General features: G+C 43.0%; 1 protein-coding gene across 1 annotated transcript; it reads left to right on the forward strand.

The window, feature by feature from the left end:
- Positions 1-6,316: 6,316 nt before the first annotated feature.
- Positions 6,317-9,141, forward strand: LOC310798929 (meprin A subunit beta-like; the record flags this gene model as incomplete). Its single annotated transcript, XM_083661486.1, has 4 exons — positions 6,317-6,560; positions 6,637-7,077; positions 7,212-7,376; positions 8,966-9,141. 4 exons carry the CDS (start codon positions 6,317-6,319, stop codon positions 9,139-9,141), a joined length of 1,026 nt encoding a protein of 341 aa, XP_083517612.1.
- Positions 9,142-17,081: the final 7,940 nt, after the last annotated feature.

The raw sequence follows: 17,081 nt of genomic DNA on the forward strand, positions 1-17,081 counted from the left end.
TCTGGTGATTATGGATTTTTCCAGGAGGCTGAGCAGTTTGGAAAATAGCCTTATGGTTACACCTGCTCAGTCCGTTAATTTAAAATGAGATATTCCTCTAAATCTGGCTTCCACCCCCCAACATTTTTTTGGGCGGCGCCAGAGTTCGCCCCCTCAGATTGTTGGCTTGCATGACGCCCCTGGATATACTGCATTGCTAATATGCACCCTGCATCTCTGCTACAAATTCAAAATGTTGTTGAACTGGCTGTTGAACTGACTGCCCCCCCTCCCCCCAGCCATCGGGCTGTTGAACTGTTGACTGCCCCCCACCCCCCCTAGCCCCCCATATTTCAGTACAGCCAGAGACCGATGTTCTTACACTGCAAGGGCAAAATTCCAGACCTGGGAAGCAAGGTTACGTGTGTCTTACGTGTTACGTGTGTTTTTTTGTCTTGTGTCTGAGAAGTTATGTGTCTTTCTGCACGTTCAAGTGTGTTTGTCGATATGTCTCACTGACACTCCCGCGGGTGCTTTCAGCGCAGCTATCTTCTAAGTTAATGAAGCCTGTCTTGTGCGACAGACGATAATTGTCCTAACCTTCTCACTATTATATCACCACCATGCACGTGAGCACAACAGAATGTCAAGTATGAGTGAAACCAGAACATCTAACGCTGCCTGCCGTCACAAAAACTAGACGAGCCAGTTTGTGTTTATTCTGCAGATGTACACAAGGATAAGAGGACTCCCCGAGGCCTGCCCTCAAATGAAGTTAACATTTTAGTCCAAAAGTGACGTAAATGAGAATGAAGGTGAATACATATCCAGGAATTCCTTCCTTTTGATAACTTGATAACCACAACTGCTATGCATAATTGGCCAATAAAATGAATTTTGAATCTTCAGCAGTGTTTTTATTGTCCAATAGTGTCAATAGAGTCGTTCTCACCTGCGCACAGTGCTCGGATTTGCTTGGAGCAATAAATGAGTAATATTTAAAATAGGCCTAGAGGAGGGGATGTTTTACAAATATAAGGAGTGAGTTTTTGTTCATGTTTGTGGAGGATCAAGTTTGGTATTCCCCGTACATTTTGACTGACTTGTCTAGGACTTGTATTTGCAGACACATTTGGTGGTGCTGGAGTTTGGAGGTTTTCTGATGCTCTTGGTTCTAGAAGAAACTTGAAGAATTTTGAGATGGGTCTTGAATGGAACACACGCAGCACAAAGACCTGACCGAAATCAGGCAGAGGAATTGAATTGCACACTCAAGAGTTTTTTTGATTTTTTTTGTTTGTCAGACGTGTTGATCTTAACGTTAGTTTGTACTGATATCATCCAGTTGTCCCTGCATTATCTGACAATTTGTACCATTTTGTAGACAATTATGTATAGTTACTTCATTCTTGTGGTGAGCCTTATTCACATGTCTAAGGTAAGAGTCTTCAAAGTTCAAAGGTCAACTTTTCAGGAATTTAGAAGAGAAAAGATACTGTATCTGGTTGATGAATAGGATTTTTTTAACATGGGTTTGACTGACATTCATATCGGATCATAAAAAATGCTCCACCTATAAAACATTATGTAAGCTTTACATTCAAAGTAGGAATTTAGTTGGGAATAGAACCATATGAAAATGATTCTTACAATTATTTTTCAATTTACTCCCTGTTCATATTCAGTCACTCCAGCCATTGTTTACAGGTGAGATATATTTTTTCCTTCACTAAAGGAAGATAAATATAAATTTTCTAGCTGAGATATTCTCATTATATGATCTCTGTGACACATGATCTGTTGTTTCTTTGCGTGGTATAATCTTGGTGACTGTTTACCTGGGATGTTTATCTTAGATAGTAGAGGAATTTGCTATGTTTAGAAGGTTACACAAAGTGCAGTCACAGATGTTTGATTTTGAATCTCCAGAAAAGACTACAGTATTTTGTCTACACTGAATAATCATTATGATATGTAATCTTCTCAAAACTATTTATGTGTTTCAGTGTAAAAAAAACTCAAAATTGCAATCTGTGTTTCATTTTTTAAGATATCGATGATGGCGACTGGGACATAAATGAAATCAACAAAGGTACATTTGAGATTATAGCTCCGGTTAACAGTAAAAGGGGGGGGGGGGGGGGGTCTAGGTTTAGGCATTGCGTAGGTGGTAGTAGTGATGCGCGGGCAGTCTGGGTTGGCAAATTAGGAAAATATTGCAGGTGGGGCAGACTCAGAACGTGACAATGCACCATTCTCTCTCTCTCTCTCTCTCTCTCTCTCTCTCTCTCACACACCCACACAGACACTAATGACGGGTTGGGTTGGTGCGGTCCTTAAAAACCCTGACCCCTGATCTCTGCATCACTACTAGGTGGTCTTTAAGTTTAGGCATTGGGTGGGTGTGGTTATGGGTTAGGGTCTCCACAGGAGACCGGGGTCCTCGACCCCCCCCAAATGAGGGGTCAGTCTCCAGGGGAGAGACCCAGTGATCTTCAAGGCCCAAGCCTAAGCCCCTAACCCAGGGATGCTCAACTTGCTTTGCCCGGGGGCCACTTTTGTGAAATGTTAGAAGGCCAGGGGCCAGTTAATAAACAATCAATATACATTTTTCTGTAGCGGATTGTAGGTTTTTGGGGTGTCAGCCGGAGTTTAGTCTGACAATGTTGTGCACACCGGATAGTTAGTTAGGTTAAGTTAGTTAGGTTAAGTACATACATAAGTGCCTGGGTAGCGAGCAGACGGCGGTATTTGACAATTTAGCAGCTAAATCATAGATTATTGAAAGATATTCCATATTCCAGACTGATTTTTTTTTTTTTATTATTTTTTTGCAATTCCATCGCGGGCCACACAGGGGGCGCGGGCCGCCAGTTGAGTATCACTGCCCTAACCCATCAAAACCGGTTTGGTACTACCATCCCTTGGTCGCGGTACTGTATTTCCCAAATGGTCGTGGGCGACGACCACAAGGGGATGCTTGACCTTTGCCTGAGCTCACAGCTGTGGAGCGTCACGAGAGCCGCTTGTCAAAGCGCGGCTCTGAGAGTGAGAACGCGCTGTTAGTTCCTATTCACTGCCTCCTTTGTACAGTGTAGCCAGAAACACTCAAGCAGAGTTGGTCATACAAATATACAACACAATTGAGAGGCATTACCGAAGATGAACAAGCAGATCTTGATGTTCACCTCTTGGTACCACTATCTTTAACACATCAGTAACTATCAAATGTCTTTCTGTTTACCTTCTAGATCTGAATTTCCTTGAGGGTGACATTCTACCAGTAAGCACTTAGCATCATTTGGTAGCATCACTATTATTAGCTGGATATCACATTGTTGTTTTTCCTCTCTCCAGGCCCGGTTTTACAGGGGTGCAAAAGCACGCATTGCACCCTTATTTTAATTGTCTGCATGCTCAGTTGAAAAGAGTGGTAAAAAAAATTGAATGATATTATAATTGAATTATAATTGTTGTTTTTCTTTGTTCTTTGATGTGAATTTATGGCTTTTTGGCACCTACATGTAACCTTTTAAGGTTGAGATAATTGTATTATCATTATAGGGTCCAAATATTTCAGTAAAGCACTTGAAACACTTAAATATTATTGCTTGGCTGGTATCATTCTACTTGAAATGATGGTCAAATGCATTATTTTTTAGTCAAATAACATGTCCTTTGGTCGGCCACCCGGGTCGGCCCGTGCATGTGCACCCCTTCCTATCTAGGATGCATCCCTAGTCATCTTGTTCTGGAACCGGCCCTGCCTCTTTCTCTTAATTGAATGCATTTAATTTCAGAATAAGATAAGGACAAGGGTCCGTAGGAATGTTCGTAGGAATAAAAGACGACTGTGGGATCTTCCTGTTCCTTATGTAATGAAAGACAGCCTTAGTAAGTGGTGGTCAATTAACTCTTTCTCCTGATCATTGTTTATAAATCAATGCATGGATCGAGCAACAACCTACAATGAGCAACCAACTGACGGTTTCGATGTATGGAAATGCATCATCATCAAAACTCAACTGAACCCCCCCCCCCCATAAAACTGTAACTCATATCTAATTTAATGCCTGTTTAACTGGGACTGTAAATTCATGTAAATTCCCTGCACATTTAATGCCTATTTAACTTAGACTGTAAATTTCATGTACATTCAATGTAAACTCTATTTAATTCCGACTGTAAATTCATGTAAATCCACTGCCTATTTAACGTCTATTTAACTCACTCTATAAATCTCATGTAAATCCAACGTAAATTCATATTTATCATCCACAGAACACTTCACCACTCATGTAAATATTGTATATATTTACTCGATTTGATTGCACTTGCAACTTTGCGATTGTCTTTAGTTATCTTCCTACTTCTTATCTCTGTATATTGATGTGACCGCTACGCTGCATACAGACACTAAGACAAATTCCTCATATGTAACTTGCACACTGTGGCAATAAAAGTGATTCTGATTCTGATTCTGATTCTGATTCCCTCCTATATTCTCTCTGAGCACAGTCATGGATGCTAAAGGAGTCATTCTGCAGGCCTTCGAACATTTCAGGTTGAAGTCGTGCATCGACTTCAAGCCCAGAGACTCAGAGGAAGACTATATTTTCCTCAAAAAGGGAAATGGGTAATTCTGTTTTTCTTCCCCCAAAACACAGTTGCTTTCCACCATAGTAGGGATCGGCTTCACAGTTCAGTTCTATCTCCCTCTCCTCCTCCACCCTGTAGGTGTTCCTCTTGGATTTCAAAGATTGTTGAAGGCGGTTTCCAAGAGGTTTCCATTGGCCCACGATGTAACCGCCTCGGCACAGTAGAGCATGAGCTGCTCCACACTTTGGGTTTCTATCATGAGCAGTCCAGATATGACCGAGATGAATATGTGGCCGTTGTCTGGAAAAACATTGCAAGAGGTTTTACAATCATCACTTACTCATCCATTGAAAAGTTTCTTGACACTATCTTTTTCTCAGGCTATATTTAAAATCATTGCTACACTACAACTTAAAGGAGAATTTCGGTTTTTTTGAACCTGGACCCATCTCCTGGCAATAATTATGATTTGGCCACTCACCCAGCGATGTCCGCGGCGTTTCTGGCCGTCCTAGCGTTGTTTTGAGATCAATAGCGTCCAAGTCAGTTGTAAAATGGAGCTGATTTGGGGCCAAGTGTGAGCCTGTCTTTCCTGCATCTAAATAGCTATTTTTATTCCCGTTTTCGCCACATATCGTCCTAATGTGATCCCTCAACATCCACCAGAGTGATATTTCGCCCCAGGCCATTTCCTGGAGTCTCCCAGGGATCAAATTGCCTCAAACGTGATCTCGGTCACCAAGTCTCGTAAAGTCCTGCGATACTTTCCTGCCGACTGGCCAACTACAGGTAGGACGCTTTGCAGTGGTGGTTTTAGCGTAACCTATGTGGGGTTTGGCGTAACCTATGTGGGATTCGAAATAACGAAGGTTATGCTAGGACGGCCAGAAACGCCGCGGACATCGATGGGTGAGTGGCCAAATCATAATTATTGCCAGAAGATGGGTCCAGGTTAAAAAAAAATGAAATTCGCCTTTAAACTATTATCCGATGAACTAAATATGAAGTAATTGATTTTTTTTTTGGGCATGCCACTGATTATAAGATAATAAGATGTTATGTGCACTCTTGTCCACAGGCCACAGGCACAATTTTAAGAGAGCATCCCGATTTAAAACGACAACATTTAACGCTCCGTACGACTATGCATCGGTCATGCACTATGCCGAACAGACCTTCTCCAAAAACGGGAGAAATACCATTATTACTAAGCTACCAGAATACCAGAAGGTGATTGGCCAGCGTATGGAAATGAGCTCCATCGATGTCTACAAGTTGAATCGCCATTATAATTGTGGTAAGGGGTGCCCTTCTTCGTTTTTTTCTGAAATGTGAAAGTAATTGTCCAACTGCATTATTATTATTATTTTGTGAATTGCTACATGGCCACAGGCAACAGGTCCATTTCCTTCATGGAACATTGTGACTTCTCCCATAAGAAGATGTGTGGAATGAGTCGATGTGCAGAAGGTCTGGTAGGAGGTTGGAAGCGGGTGAACACTACTGTTGGAGGTCCTCACACTGATCACACCAGCCTGGGCAAGACAGCAGGTATCCCTGATTGTGCATAATAGTACAATTTGTCACCCATGGTATTTCATGACTATCTTTCTCTGTCCTGTTGTAAGAAACTAGAAATTATCAATATTAAACACTGTAGAATAAGAATAAATGTAGAAGTAAATAATGTAGAAGTAGAATAAATAAAACGTACTGACACGCCTGACACTCATTGAAAATGGTCAAACTGAAACTTCCGCCAGGTTACTTCATGCATGCCAGCACAGCATCCGGTCAGGAGGGAGACTCCGCCTGGCTGGAGACTAAGAGGATGAACCTCAGCAGGGAGTGTCACGTCCAGTGTCTCCAGTTCTACTACTTCCACAGCGGCAGCGAGTCAGACCAGCTCAACATCTGGATCAGAGAGTTCAAGGACGAGAAGGACTCTAGAGGACAGCTACGCCTCATGGGACAGATCACTGGTGAGGAAATGGCTGCTATATAATAGATATACACAACAATAGCAAAAACATGTCAAACCGTTACTCTGCCCTCCAGGTCTACCCACGTCTGATTGGCAGCTCCACCATGTTCCCCTGAATGCCACTAAGCCCTTCCAGGTGGAGTTTGAGATTCGTAAGGGAGCGGGAAACTCTTCAGGTGGCATTTCCATCGATGACATCAACCTGTCTGAGGCCGAGTGTCCACAACACATCTGGAAGATTAAGGGCTTTGAGAAGCTCTTGACCACCAGTGACTACGACACGTTTCTGACCAGCCCTCGGATGTATTCCCCAGATGATTACGCCTTCCAGGTGATGATTGCGCTCCGAGAAACCTTCTTCGGAATTTATGTTCGTTTAGTATCGGGCGAATATGACGCGAGGCTAGAGTGGCCTTGCCCGTGGAGACAGGTGACCGTTACCGTGCTGGACCAGAACCCCCACATTCAGCAACAAATGTCCAAACAGATCACTGTCACCACTGACCCAACAGTTGGTGAGTATAGATATGTCAATAGTCTGTCGTTTGATGTAATAATCCCAGAGGCACATTATTATTTTGACCATTTGTCACCACTCATAGTATCTGTAAGATATTTTTTTCTGTTTATTTGTTTGTTTGTTTTGCAGCTCAGTTTGACGACCCGCGTAAAGTTGGAGAACGCAGCACTATCAATGGAGAGTCTTTCTATGTGAACACTGCCCTTGGCACACCATCAGTCCTGTCCCTGGGGTTTCTGAGGAGCAGAGACTTCCTGAAGGGGGACACTGCTATCTTCCTGTTTGCAGTGCAAGGTGTGTTCGCTAAACCCACTCAGACTTATTATCATCAGTGGATAGAGACACTGCATGAAATAGGCCACGCCCATCACGGGGGAAAAGCTCCATTCATTTCCACACACCAGCGTCATTTTCCTTGAATTAAACATAGCTAAAAGCTGTTGTGTGGTGGGGCTGCGCAGACAACAAATGTAAAAAATCGCCAGTTCAAGTTTTTTTGTACTCCTGAGCAAAACAAGGAAGCCATTGGGAATTGGCGAGAAGAAAAATGTGGATCTAGCTGTCAAGGAAGTAAGTTGGAGTGTTCATCTTCCGTATATACAATCTTTTTGTGCAACACGCAACCATACACGCGACATAGAGGAATGCCAGGATTGGAGGGGGGGTTTCTGTTTTCCCCCGTCTTGGGCGTGGCTTCTGAATGATGATGCGTTACGCAGTGTCTCTATGTTTGGCAGTAGTGGGAAATCTGATACTGTGGCTTTCAGCTTTGTTAAAAATACAAACATTACAGAGGTGACATTTGACATCTGCTAGTTTTAATTTGTGGTTTTGTCATCTCCTGGCTTCCCTAACTGCCTTCGTATCCCTATCTAGATATTTCCAGTCTGCAGCATGAAAACGTTCTACCATGTCCAACATTTCTACCAACCAACTTTACTGCACACCCAAACAACCGGGACAAAGGCGCATGTGGTAAACAGTGAGTCTGAGAGTTTTTGAAATGAACTGCTAATAATAGTATGACTCTTTGTGATATACATCTAAAATCTTAATTCAGTGAGGGTGGCTGTGTCACCTTTTATGTGTAACGCTTAAAGCTACATTCATTAAGTTTCTGATATTTTAGGTTGGGCACAAAAGCGGAGTTACCTTGCCACCTCTGTGTTTTGGCCTAAGAGACAGTAGTGTCATGGTACGTTTACACAGGACATTATGGAGCTGGATGAGCAGGAACCTTTTGAAGCTCAATGGTAGTACAACTGAGGCCCTGATCATTGGCTCCAAAACCTCTTTAAAGCCCAAAACACCACAGCAGTAGCGGAACGTACACCGGGGCAGAGGGTGCGCCCGCCCGGGGCCCACTCGTCAGTGGGGCCCCATCAAAAAAAAAAAAAAAAAAAAAAATGCATTCCAGGCCAGGCCAGGCCTGAGTGTGAGAGCAATTCAATCAATAGACAATAACATTGGTGTATTTAAAATGAGATATTCCACTAAATATGGCTAAAACAGATTCAAACATGCAAAAAAGGCCAAGTTTTCTTCACCACCGGCCTTAATTGGGGGGGGGGGGGGGGGCGATGGGGGGGGGACCCTATCAGCTGATAGGGTTGCTCCGCCCCTGAACCACAGCCACAAACATGATCATGGATGGCTTCCCTTTACCCTTCTCTAGCCAAGTCCAGAGCCTGTGTCCTTCTTGAGAGCACCCTTCCTTCCCTTGACACCGCACATAACAAACATCAGCCGGTCTGCTCTTTATCACCTTCACAACGAACATTTCCAGACTCCGCCCATCCCTGTCCCAATTCAGCTACGGAGGTCTTGGTCCACACATTCTGAATTGACTACTGTAATGCTGTTGTTCTGTGTGGCCTTCCCAGTTCCCACCTTCAAAACATCAGAAATCATTCAGAACTCGGCTGCCTACGCACCCGACCACATCGGCCCCCCATTCTCATCTAAGTACACTGGCTCCCTGTTCAATACCAGATTGACTATAAAAAACCTTCTGCACCTTCAAAGCCCTCCACAAACTGGCCCCCACTCCTCCTTCTGACCTGGGAACCAGGAACACACTCCCTCCTCCTGCTCCTTTCCCTCATCCTCAGCTCACGCTACATGCTCTTAGCCCGGGGCTATCTAAGCCCTGGGCTAAGAGTAGGGCTAATCGTGCGTTCCTTTATCGCAAAAGAACTGGGATGTGGAGGCTAAATGACGTCACATCCGTTTAGTTAGCATTCCATTTCCAGAAAAGTTGAGCTGGGAAGTTCACTGTTCACTGGTCAGATCCAGTCGCTAGCCAGGCTAGCCATTGTTAGCAATAACAGTTGATAACAAGGCATTTCGTGGCATTTTGCGCATACAAACACTGCAGCCTCATGTCCACACAGATAGAAGTAGGCCGTGCATGTGTGTACAGCTGATTTAATGAGACACAAACAAGACAGAAGTGCTAAATAGCATTTATACGATTATAACTACTGTTGTTGCCCGGAGCAGCCATGTTGGATTTTTTAGGCCGGGGCTGCTGAGGCTCCTACGAGTTTGGAATGGGAAATACCAGCTCTGGTGACGTCACCGTCCCAGCTCATGAACTTTGAACCGTAAGATTACCAGTTCCCAGTTATAAAGGAATGCACGATATGATAGCCCCAGGCTAACTTAGCCCCTTTTCACACACACACACACACTGTCTCTCTGTCCGTGAGAGAGTTATGTATGTATGTATGTTATGTAGCCTATGTGTGTAATTTGTAAAAGAGTATGAGTTGAAGAACCGGACGGACAAACCCGTCTTTATTTGTCACACGACAATCCAACACATGCGGCCACACACTGCCACCGGCCACCACTGACGGTGGCCGGTGAAATATAGTCTCTGCATTTATCCCATCCAGGCTTGTCCTTCCTCCGGTGCCCAGGCAAGGAGTAGTGGGCAGCTTTTTTAGTGTGCGGTGGTGCCCGGGGACCAACTTCAGTTGTAGTGGTCAGTGTAGCATTACATTTACATGACATTACGTCATTTGGCAGATGCTTTTATCCAAAGCCACTTACAATAACACATTTTTGTCAACAATAGAGCAATCAACTATGCAACACAGTCTGTGACAACTACAACTTCTGAAGAAGGAACAGTGGTACAAGTTTAGTTCAGGTTAGTTTTTTTTTTTTTTTTAATTAAAGAGAAAGAAGTTAGTTCAAGAAGGGCCCAGATGGAGCCTGAAAAGGTGAGTCTTTAGTCTTTTCCGAAAGATCGGCAGTGATTCGGCCGCCCTGACCGAAGGTGGAAGCTCGTTCCACCATTGAGGTGTCAAGGACGAGAAGAGTCGCGAACGGGATGAGCGACTTTTGAGCCCCCGTAGCGGAGGAGGGGCGAGGCGACCTGCACTGGTGGAGGAGCGGAGGGAACGGTGAGAGATTTGGAGCCTGACCATAGATTGTAAGTACAGAGGGGCTGTCTGGTGCACTGCCCTGTAGGCAAGAACCAGTGTTTTGAATTTAATGCGTGCCGAGATGGGAAGCCAGTGAAGGTCACGGAAGAGGGGAGTGACATGAGAGAATTTGGGTTGGTTGAATACCAGACGGGCTGCAGCGTTCTGAATGAGCTGAAGCGGTCGGATGGCTGCAGCAGGTAGCCCAGCCAGAAGAACATTGCAGTAGTCCAGGCGACAGATGACCTGGACCAGGAGTTGTGTTGCTTCCCTTGTGAGAAACGGACAGATTTTGCATGTTGTACAGGGAGAACCTACAGGAGCGAGCAGTTGCTGCGATGTAGGCTGAGTTGGACAGCTGATTGTCAAGGATCACTCCAAGGTTCTTAGCTGTTTGAGAGGGAAACACCGTAGTGTTGTCAATGGAGATGGAAAGGTCGGTCAGGGGACAGTCTTTCCCGGGGAGGAAGAGTAGCTCTGTCTTACCAAGATTCAGCTTGAGATGGTGGGCAGACATCCAAGCACCAATGTCTTTGAAGCATGCAGCAATACGTGCCTCGATTTGGGTGTGTGAGGGGGGGGAAGAGACTGGCTGTAGCCCTGTGTTTAGATGGAAAGTCAGTGTTATCTGCTGCAGAGCAGGGCCAGCTAGCCAGGGCTGAAGTCGCGGTTAGCCCACTTTGGAGTGGGCCAGGATTGTGCAAGTGTGAAAGCTTTCTTAGCCCCAGGCTCAGACACGGACTTGACCTCACAGCACTCAGGCTTTGGAACTCCTGGCTCCCACACATCTGACAGTCTGACACCATAACAGCATTCAAATCCCACCTGTTCAACCTGGCCTACTCACTGTAATGTCCATCATACTCTGACTCCCCCTTTATGCTTACAGTGCAACTGTTTTACCCCCTCCCCCCTACATATGTCTTCATTACGTTTCTTGTTCTGTTTTGTCTATGCTGATGATGTCTCTGCCATGTTAAGCTGTTTTTACTTGCTTCTGTATGGTTCTTTTTATGCATAAGGTGACCTTTGGTGTCTTATTATTACTATTATTAGTGTAAATAATAATAAAGCTGAACTTCAACTTGAACTTAAAAGACTTAAGCCTTGACCTGGTAGTCTCTTAACTCATTCACTGCCAATATCTGACTGGCATTTTTGGCACAGGCCAAGTATTTCCATAATGTTTGGTCATCTTTCAAGACCCACAGTAAATTCTGTACTAGGACTACAGTGATGTCCAATACCTCGAAATGAAGATCTAAGTCTCTACTTTCACCCCCAAAAAGAAAGTTAGCTTTTAGCATGTTCTGTACTCTACTTATAACCCTTTTTATACACCCCATGTTCACCAAAAAAGCCTGTCTGGGAAGAGAAAAGGGAGAAAAAAGCATTTTTGTAAAAGGGCACAATCTCAGGCATAACTCACTCTCAATTCTTTTATTTTGAACTGTATTGACATCAGACATGTAAATATTATTCGTTAGGACACAAATGACAAAAAATAAATAAATATATATATATATATATATACACACATGAAGTGCTTTTTTTTTACATTCAACAATACAGTTTACTCGGTGTGAGTGTGCAGACAGACAGACAGACAGACAGACAGACAGACACACCGACAGACAGACAGACAGACAGACAGACAGACAGACAGACAGACAGACAGACAGACAGACACACACACACACACACACACACACACACACGATCCCCCTTTTAGATTTCTAACCCAACATAGGATAAGCAATAACCACGCCCTGTGGCGCTGGGATTGGCCAGGAGCAACACTGGAGGGCACGCAGCCCAGCGATTTCATGAACCAACTGAAGAGCTCTTGAGAAGGACAGCGGGCTGCTGTGAGTGCCTTCTGCCCGCTGCTGCCTAGCTGTTCCTGTGTTTATTTTTGATTTGTTCTGGTACACCCGTTCTCGTCCATGTCTCCCTGTCATATCTATGATCGTTCCCGTTTTCCCCTCGGCTATTCAACACGTCCTCACCGCCCTCGCAAACTGATCGATCATTTCCTCATTCCTCCGATGATCAAACACATCTCTTGATTACTTTCTCCCGTTTTCTCCTGGCTGGCACAGAGGAAGGCGACTCCAGCTCGTGCAGCGCGCCGAGGGCGTTTCAATGGCGTTTCTCCTGTCTGCACAAGGAAGCGTTACCCGTTCTCTGCTTTTCCTCTTGCTCAATTTCAAAACAACAGCTGCGGTATGTGTTTGATCGCGTGCTGTCGGCTACCCTTTGAAGGCAGGCACCTGTGTCTGTGTCACAGGCTGGGCAAGTGTTTGCTGCAGGCGCTGCACCAATAAAAACAAAAACACGTCAAACACGTCTTTGGCGTGGATGGCTATTTCTGATAACACGTCAAAGACGTCTTTGGCGGTGAATGAGTTAAAACAGACTGTCTCATCTACATCCGGCGAATGCAGCTATACAGTCTGTACGTTACTGGAAGGAACCCTTGGAAGGAAGTTCGACAAAATCCGACCAATCACGACACGTGTGTCCACGGGAAAAAAAAATCTGATTGGACTAATGAGCGGAAGACCCGCCTTAAAAAAATTCTGATTGGACTAATGAGTGGAAGACCCGCCTTTCTGCTTCCCATTCCGGTTGGTGCATGATTCTCCCCCACGAATTACAGACGGTATGGCGGAAGCATTTGAAAATTGCGGAAGCCAACTCGTGTGTTCTAAGAGACTATTGACCTGGGGACTCTTAGCTCCAAGCCTTGAGACTTGCCCGGCCACGATCCATTGCTGCGCAGCAGCTATAATTATTATTATTGTTAACATTGTGGAATTTCACTGAACGTGTTTTTCCAGTGGTACCTTTTAATGTATTTCTTCTTTTGTTGTAGGAATGTTTGGTGATGCCTCTCTCCCTCGGTCATCAGGACTACGCTCCATCATGTTCTGTGTCTCCATCCTGCTCAACTGATACCTGTTTCATTGCTACAAGAATGGGGGGATGTTGAAAATGGCGCCAGCGGGGTCATGATCTCACCTGCTAATAGTTAGAGCTTTCAGATCTTATGTGATTTGTGTGCGATGTTTGCTTAGTGTGTGAAGTGTGCACTTCCCAATTGATGCCAGTGAAATAAAAAATCATATTGATCTTTACAGGCAGCAATGCCAGTAGAGCTGTGGAAGTAGCATGTATATATTAGCATGAATTATGGTTGCAGCTTTTGACGTGAATGTTCTCTCAGAGACATAAAGCAGAGTTTTTCATTGAATTTCATTGTGTTGGTTGTGTTTTTTCATGTGACGTGATTTTGTAGTTAGTCAGAATCCTGTTGTATCCATTGAGGCACAGCAATTTTGCCTTCAAGGTCCGTGTTTATCAATCTTCTCAGAATCATTCATAAGAACACTAGATTTGACTTAAAGGAAGGCGTTGCTGATGATCAACCCACTTTGTATCATTATAATCTAGGTAATATAAGAAATAAAAAAAACATCATAGCTAACTTGATCTAATTCTCAATTTAAGCGACGTGTATAGGACTAAATCTTAAAGGCTGGAAGCAAGCAAGCTGGGGTGGCTTTAGCTCAGGAGGTAGAGCGGGTCGGCCAATGACGCAAGGGTTGGCGGTTCGATCCCCGCTCCCTCCCAGCTGCCGTCGCTGTGTCCCTGGGCAAGACACCTAACCCTCCTTGTGGCAGCCTGCCGCCCTCGGTGTATGAATGGGTGAATGTAGACTATCTACTGATTGTAAAGCGCTTTGGATAAAAGCGCTATATAAATGCAGGCCATTTAGGCTATTTACACGCCGACCCGTTGCCTACTGAATCGTGAGTGACCATAAAACATTCGATTTTGGGCAAAAACAAAAAATTACAGGGGGAGAAATCTAATTCCAGCCTTAAAACTCTGTATATAAGGATCTTTCTAAAGGTCTACGGAGAAAATCAATGGAGAACTTACTTCCGGGGTGGGAAACATCACGAAAAGTCACATGACTGGTGAGCTCTATATCCTTTACATCAGGGGTTCCCAACCTTTTTTGTGCCGCGGACCGGTAGATAGATGGAGAAAAAAGTTGCGGACCGGTTGTCAATTTTAATATATATATATGTATATATATATATATATATATATATATATATATATATATATATGTCACGGTGGGTAGATGGTGTGATGTGTGGACCCAAGTGCAGACAACAGCAGGAGGCGGATGATGAGTAAACCAAAACTGGGTATATTTAATTAAATAACAGGTAACATAAAGACAGGTAACATGGGCAGAACACACGTGAACTTGATGACGACCAGACAAAGACTGAGAGGTGAACAGGAACCTAAATACACAGAGGGAAGCGATTACATGGGAAACAGAGTAATTATAAACAAGACACAGACTGGAGACTAACATAGATCTGCTGGACCTAGACAGTGAAACATGAGGAACCTGAGGGGACTAGAGACATAAAGAAAGTCTGACAAAGTCACAATCGTGACAATATATATATATATAATATTATAGGCTGTGTGGTAGTTGAAACATAGTTTCAAGTTGACGTTTATTTATGTTTGTTGTTTGTATAAAACGGTTTCTGTTATCCTTGTTGAATCTGCCAAGGACCTCAGGGACCTGCCAAGGACCTGTCAGGGATCAGTCTGCAATTCAAAGTCACTGCATAGGAATTAATTTTGTCATTTTGTATTTGACAGTGAATGAACCTGCTGGTTGTAGTCTGTCATACAAAGGGCAAAGGCAAAGTGTTCTGTAGTTACACATCAAAAGGAGGAACAGAGAAAGTGGAAGCAAGCAACTCAAAATCAAAATAGTGACAATAGTGGAAAAAGGAGCTTCTTGGTTTCTTTATAATGCAGAAGTGTTGGTGCACAGATAACCTGCACAGGTTTACAATACAATGCAACTTAATGCAGAAGTGTTGGTGCACACTACAGATAACCTGCACAGGTTTACAATACAATGTAACTTAATGCAGAAGTGTTGGTGCACACTACAGGTAACCTGCACAGGTTTACAATACAATGTACAACTTCAAAAAATAGAGGAGACACGCGCAAGAAAAACACAACGCGTTTCAACCTCACTGGGTCTTCGTCAGGCTTACACATAAAAAGTCCGATGATTGATGTCAAAATGGAAACTATTATATATTTTCAGGGTCTAAAACTGAAAGACCACAAACTGTCAAATGTTGTGACACTAGTTGTCGCAGTTCACCCCTAAAGCTGTCGTTATGTCCCTATAAACCACCCAGTATGTTTCAGACATTGTGTGCTAGTTTGTGCAATTAATTCTTTACACAAAATAATTAGTTTGAGGATTCAGCCAGACTTCTTATGGACTTTGTAAACACCATCTTTGTCATAAAGCACTTTGTAATTAAGGTTTATATATATATATATATATATATATATATATATATATATATATATATATGTATTTGATATGTCATTTATTTAGACTAAATTATATGATTATGCCATACTATGATTTTGTGTAAAGAAATTATATAATTCAATATATTCAATTATATATATTAAATATATCTTGACAGCATAAATATCTATTTGCACAAACATAACACAATGTCCGAATCATGGGTGTTTTAAAGATAAATGAGTTGGATTTCAGTCAATTAGGAAGATGTGCCACACCTCAGAGGTTGAGGACACCTGTAAGTCGTGTAGTAAAGCTATCATTAAGTCCCTGTGTGATGACAGCTGTAGCGCTTGTTCTGCAACATGACATAGTTTGAACTGCGACAGCTAGTGTCACAACAGATGACAGATCCCATTCAGGGGCAAAAAACAGGATGAAACAGCTTTGTGGTCTTTCAGCAGACCCTGAAATATGAATACTAATTTCCATTTTGACATCCATCATCTGACTTTTTGTGCATTACATAACACCTTGCCTTTTGTCTTTTGCACGAGATAAGAGTACACGTTTCATTCACTGTCAAATTAAAAGATTTTTCAGATAGCTCATCTTTCACAGCCACTTGATGATGATTATCAACAATAGTGCATACAGACCAAGCATGTGATGATTGCTGGTTGGTTGAAGCCAATCTATAATTGTGTAACTTCAACAAAGGCAGAAATAGTCAGGGTACGCAGCACCAAAAATAGCTTTACACTGAAGAATGTGATGTAAACCTGTTCACATTGTCTGGAGAGCCCTGTTGCATGCACGCTGAACACTTTCCGTCATATATATAGTAGGCTACTTCAAAGCTGCATTCGAGGAAGAGACACATTCAACCAACTTGCTGACACAAGGTAAACATCAATAGGCTTATAGATACACACTTTCTGTCCTCTTACCGAGATAAATACAGATTTTATGGAAAGCAATTTAATAATTCATGAATTGGTGATTTGAAGTTTGTGTTGCAATATTCCTAATTTGTTTAAAAAAAATCAAATGCATTTTGTTGGATACTATAGTGGCTTCATTTGATTTGTTGCAAATATTATCAAATAATAATAATAATAATATATGGGTGAACGTTTTTTAGGTGTTTATTTGTTTTCTTTTCTTTTTACATAGCCTCTGTTG

This window comes from Poromitra crassiceps (genome assembly GCF_964638095.1).
Source record: "Poromitra crassiceps genome assembly, chromosome: 26".
Lineage (NCBI taxonomy): Eukaryota > Metazoa > Chordata > Actinopteri > Beryciformes > Melamphaidae > Poromitra > Poromitra crassiceps.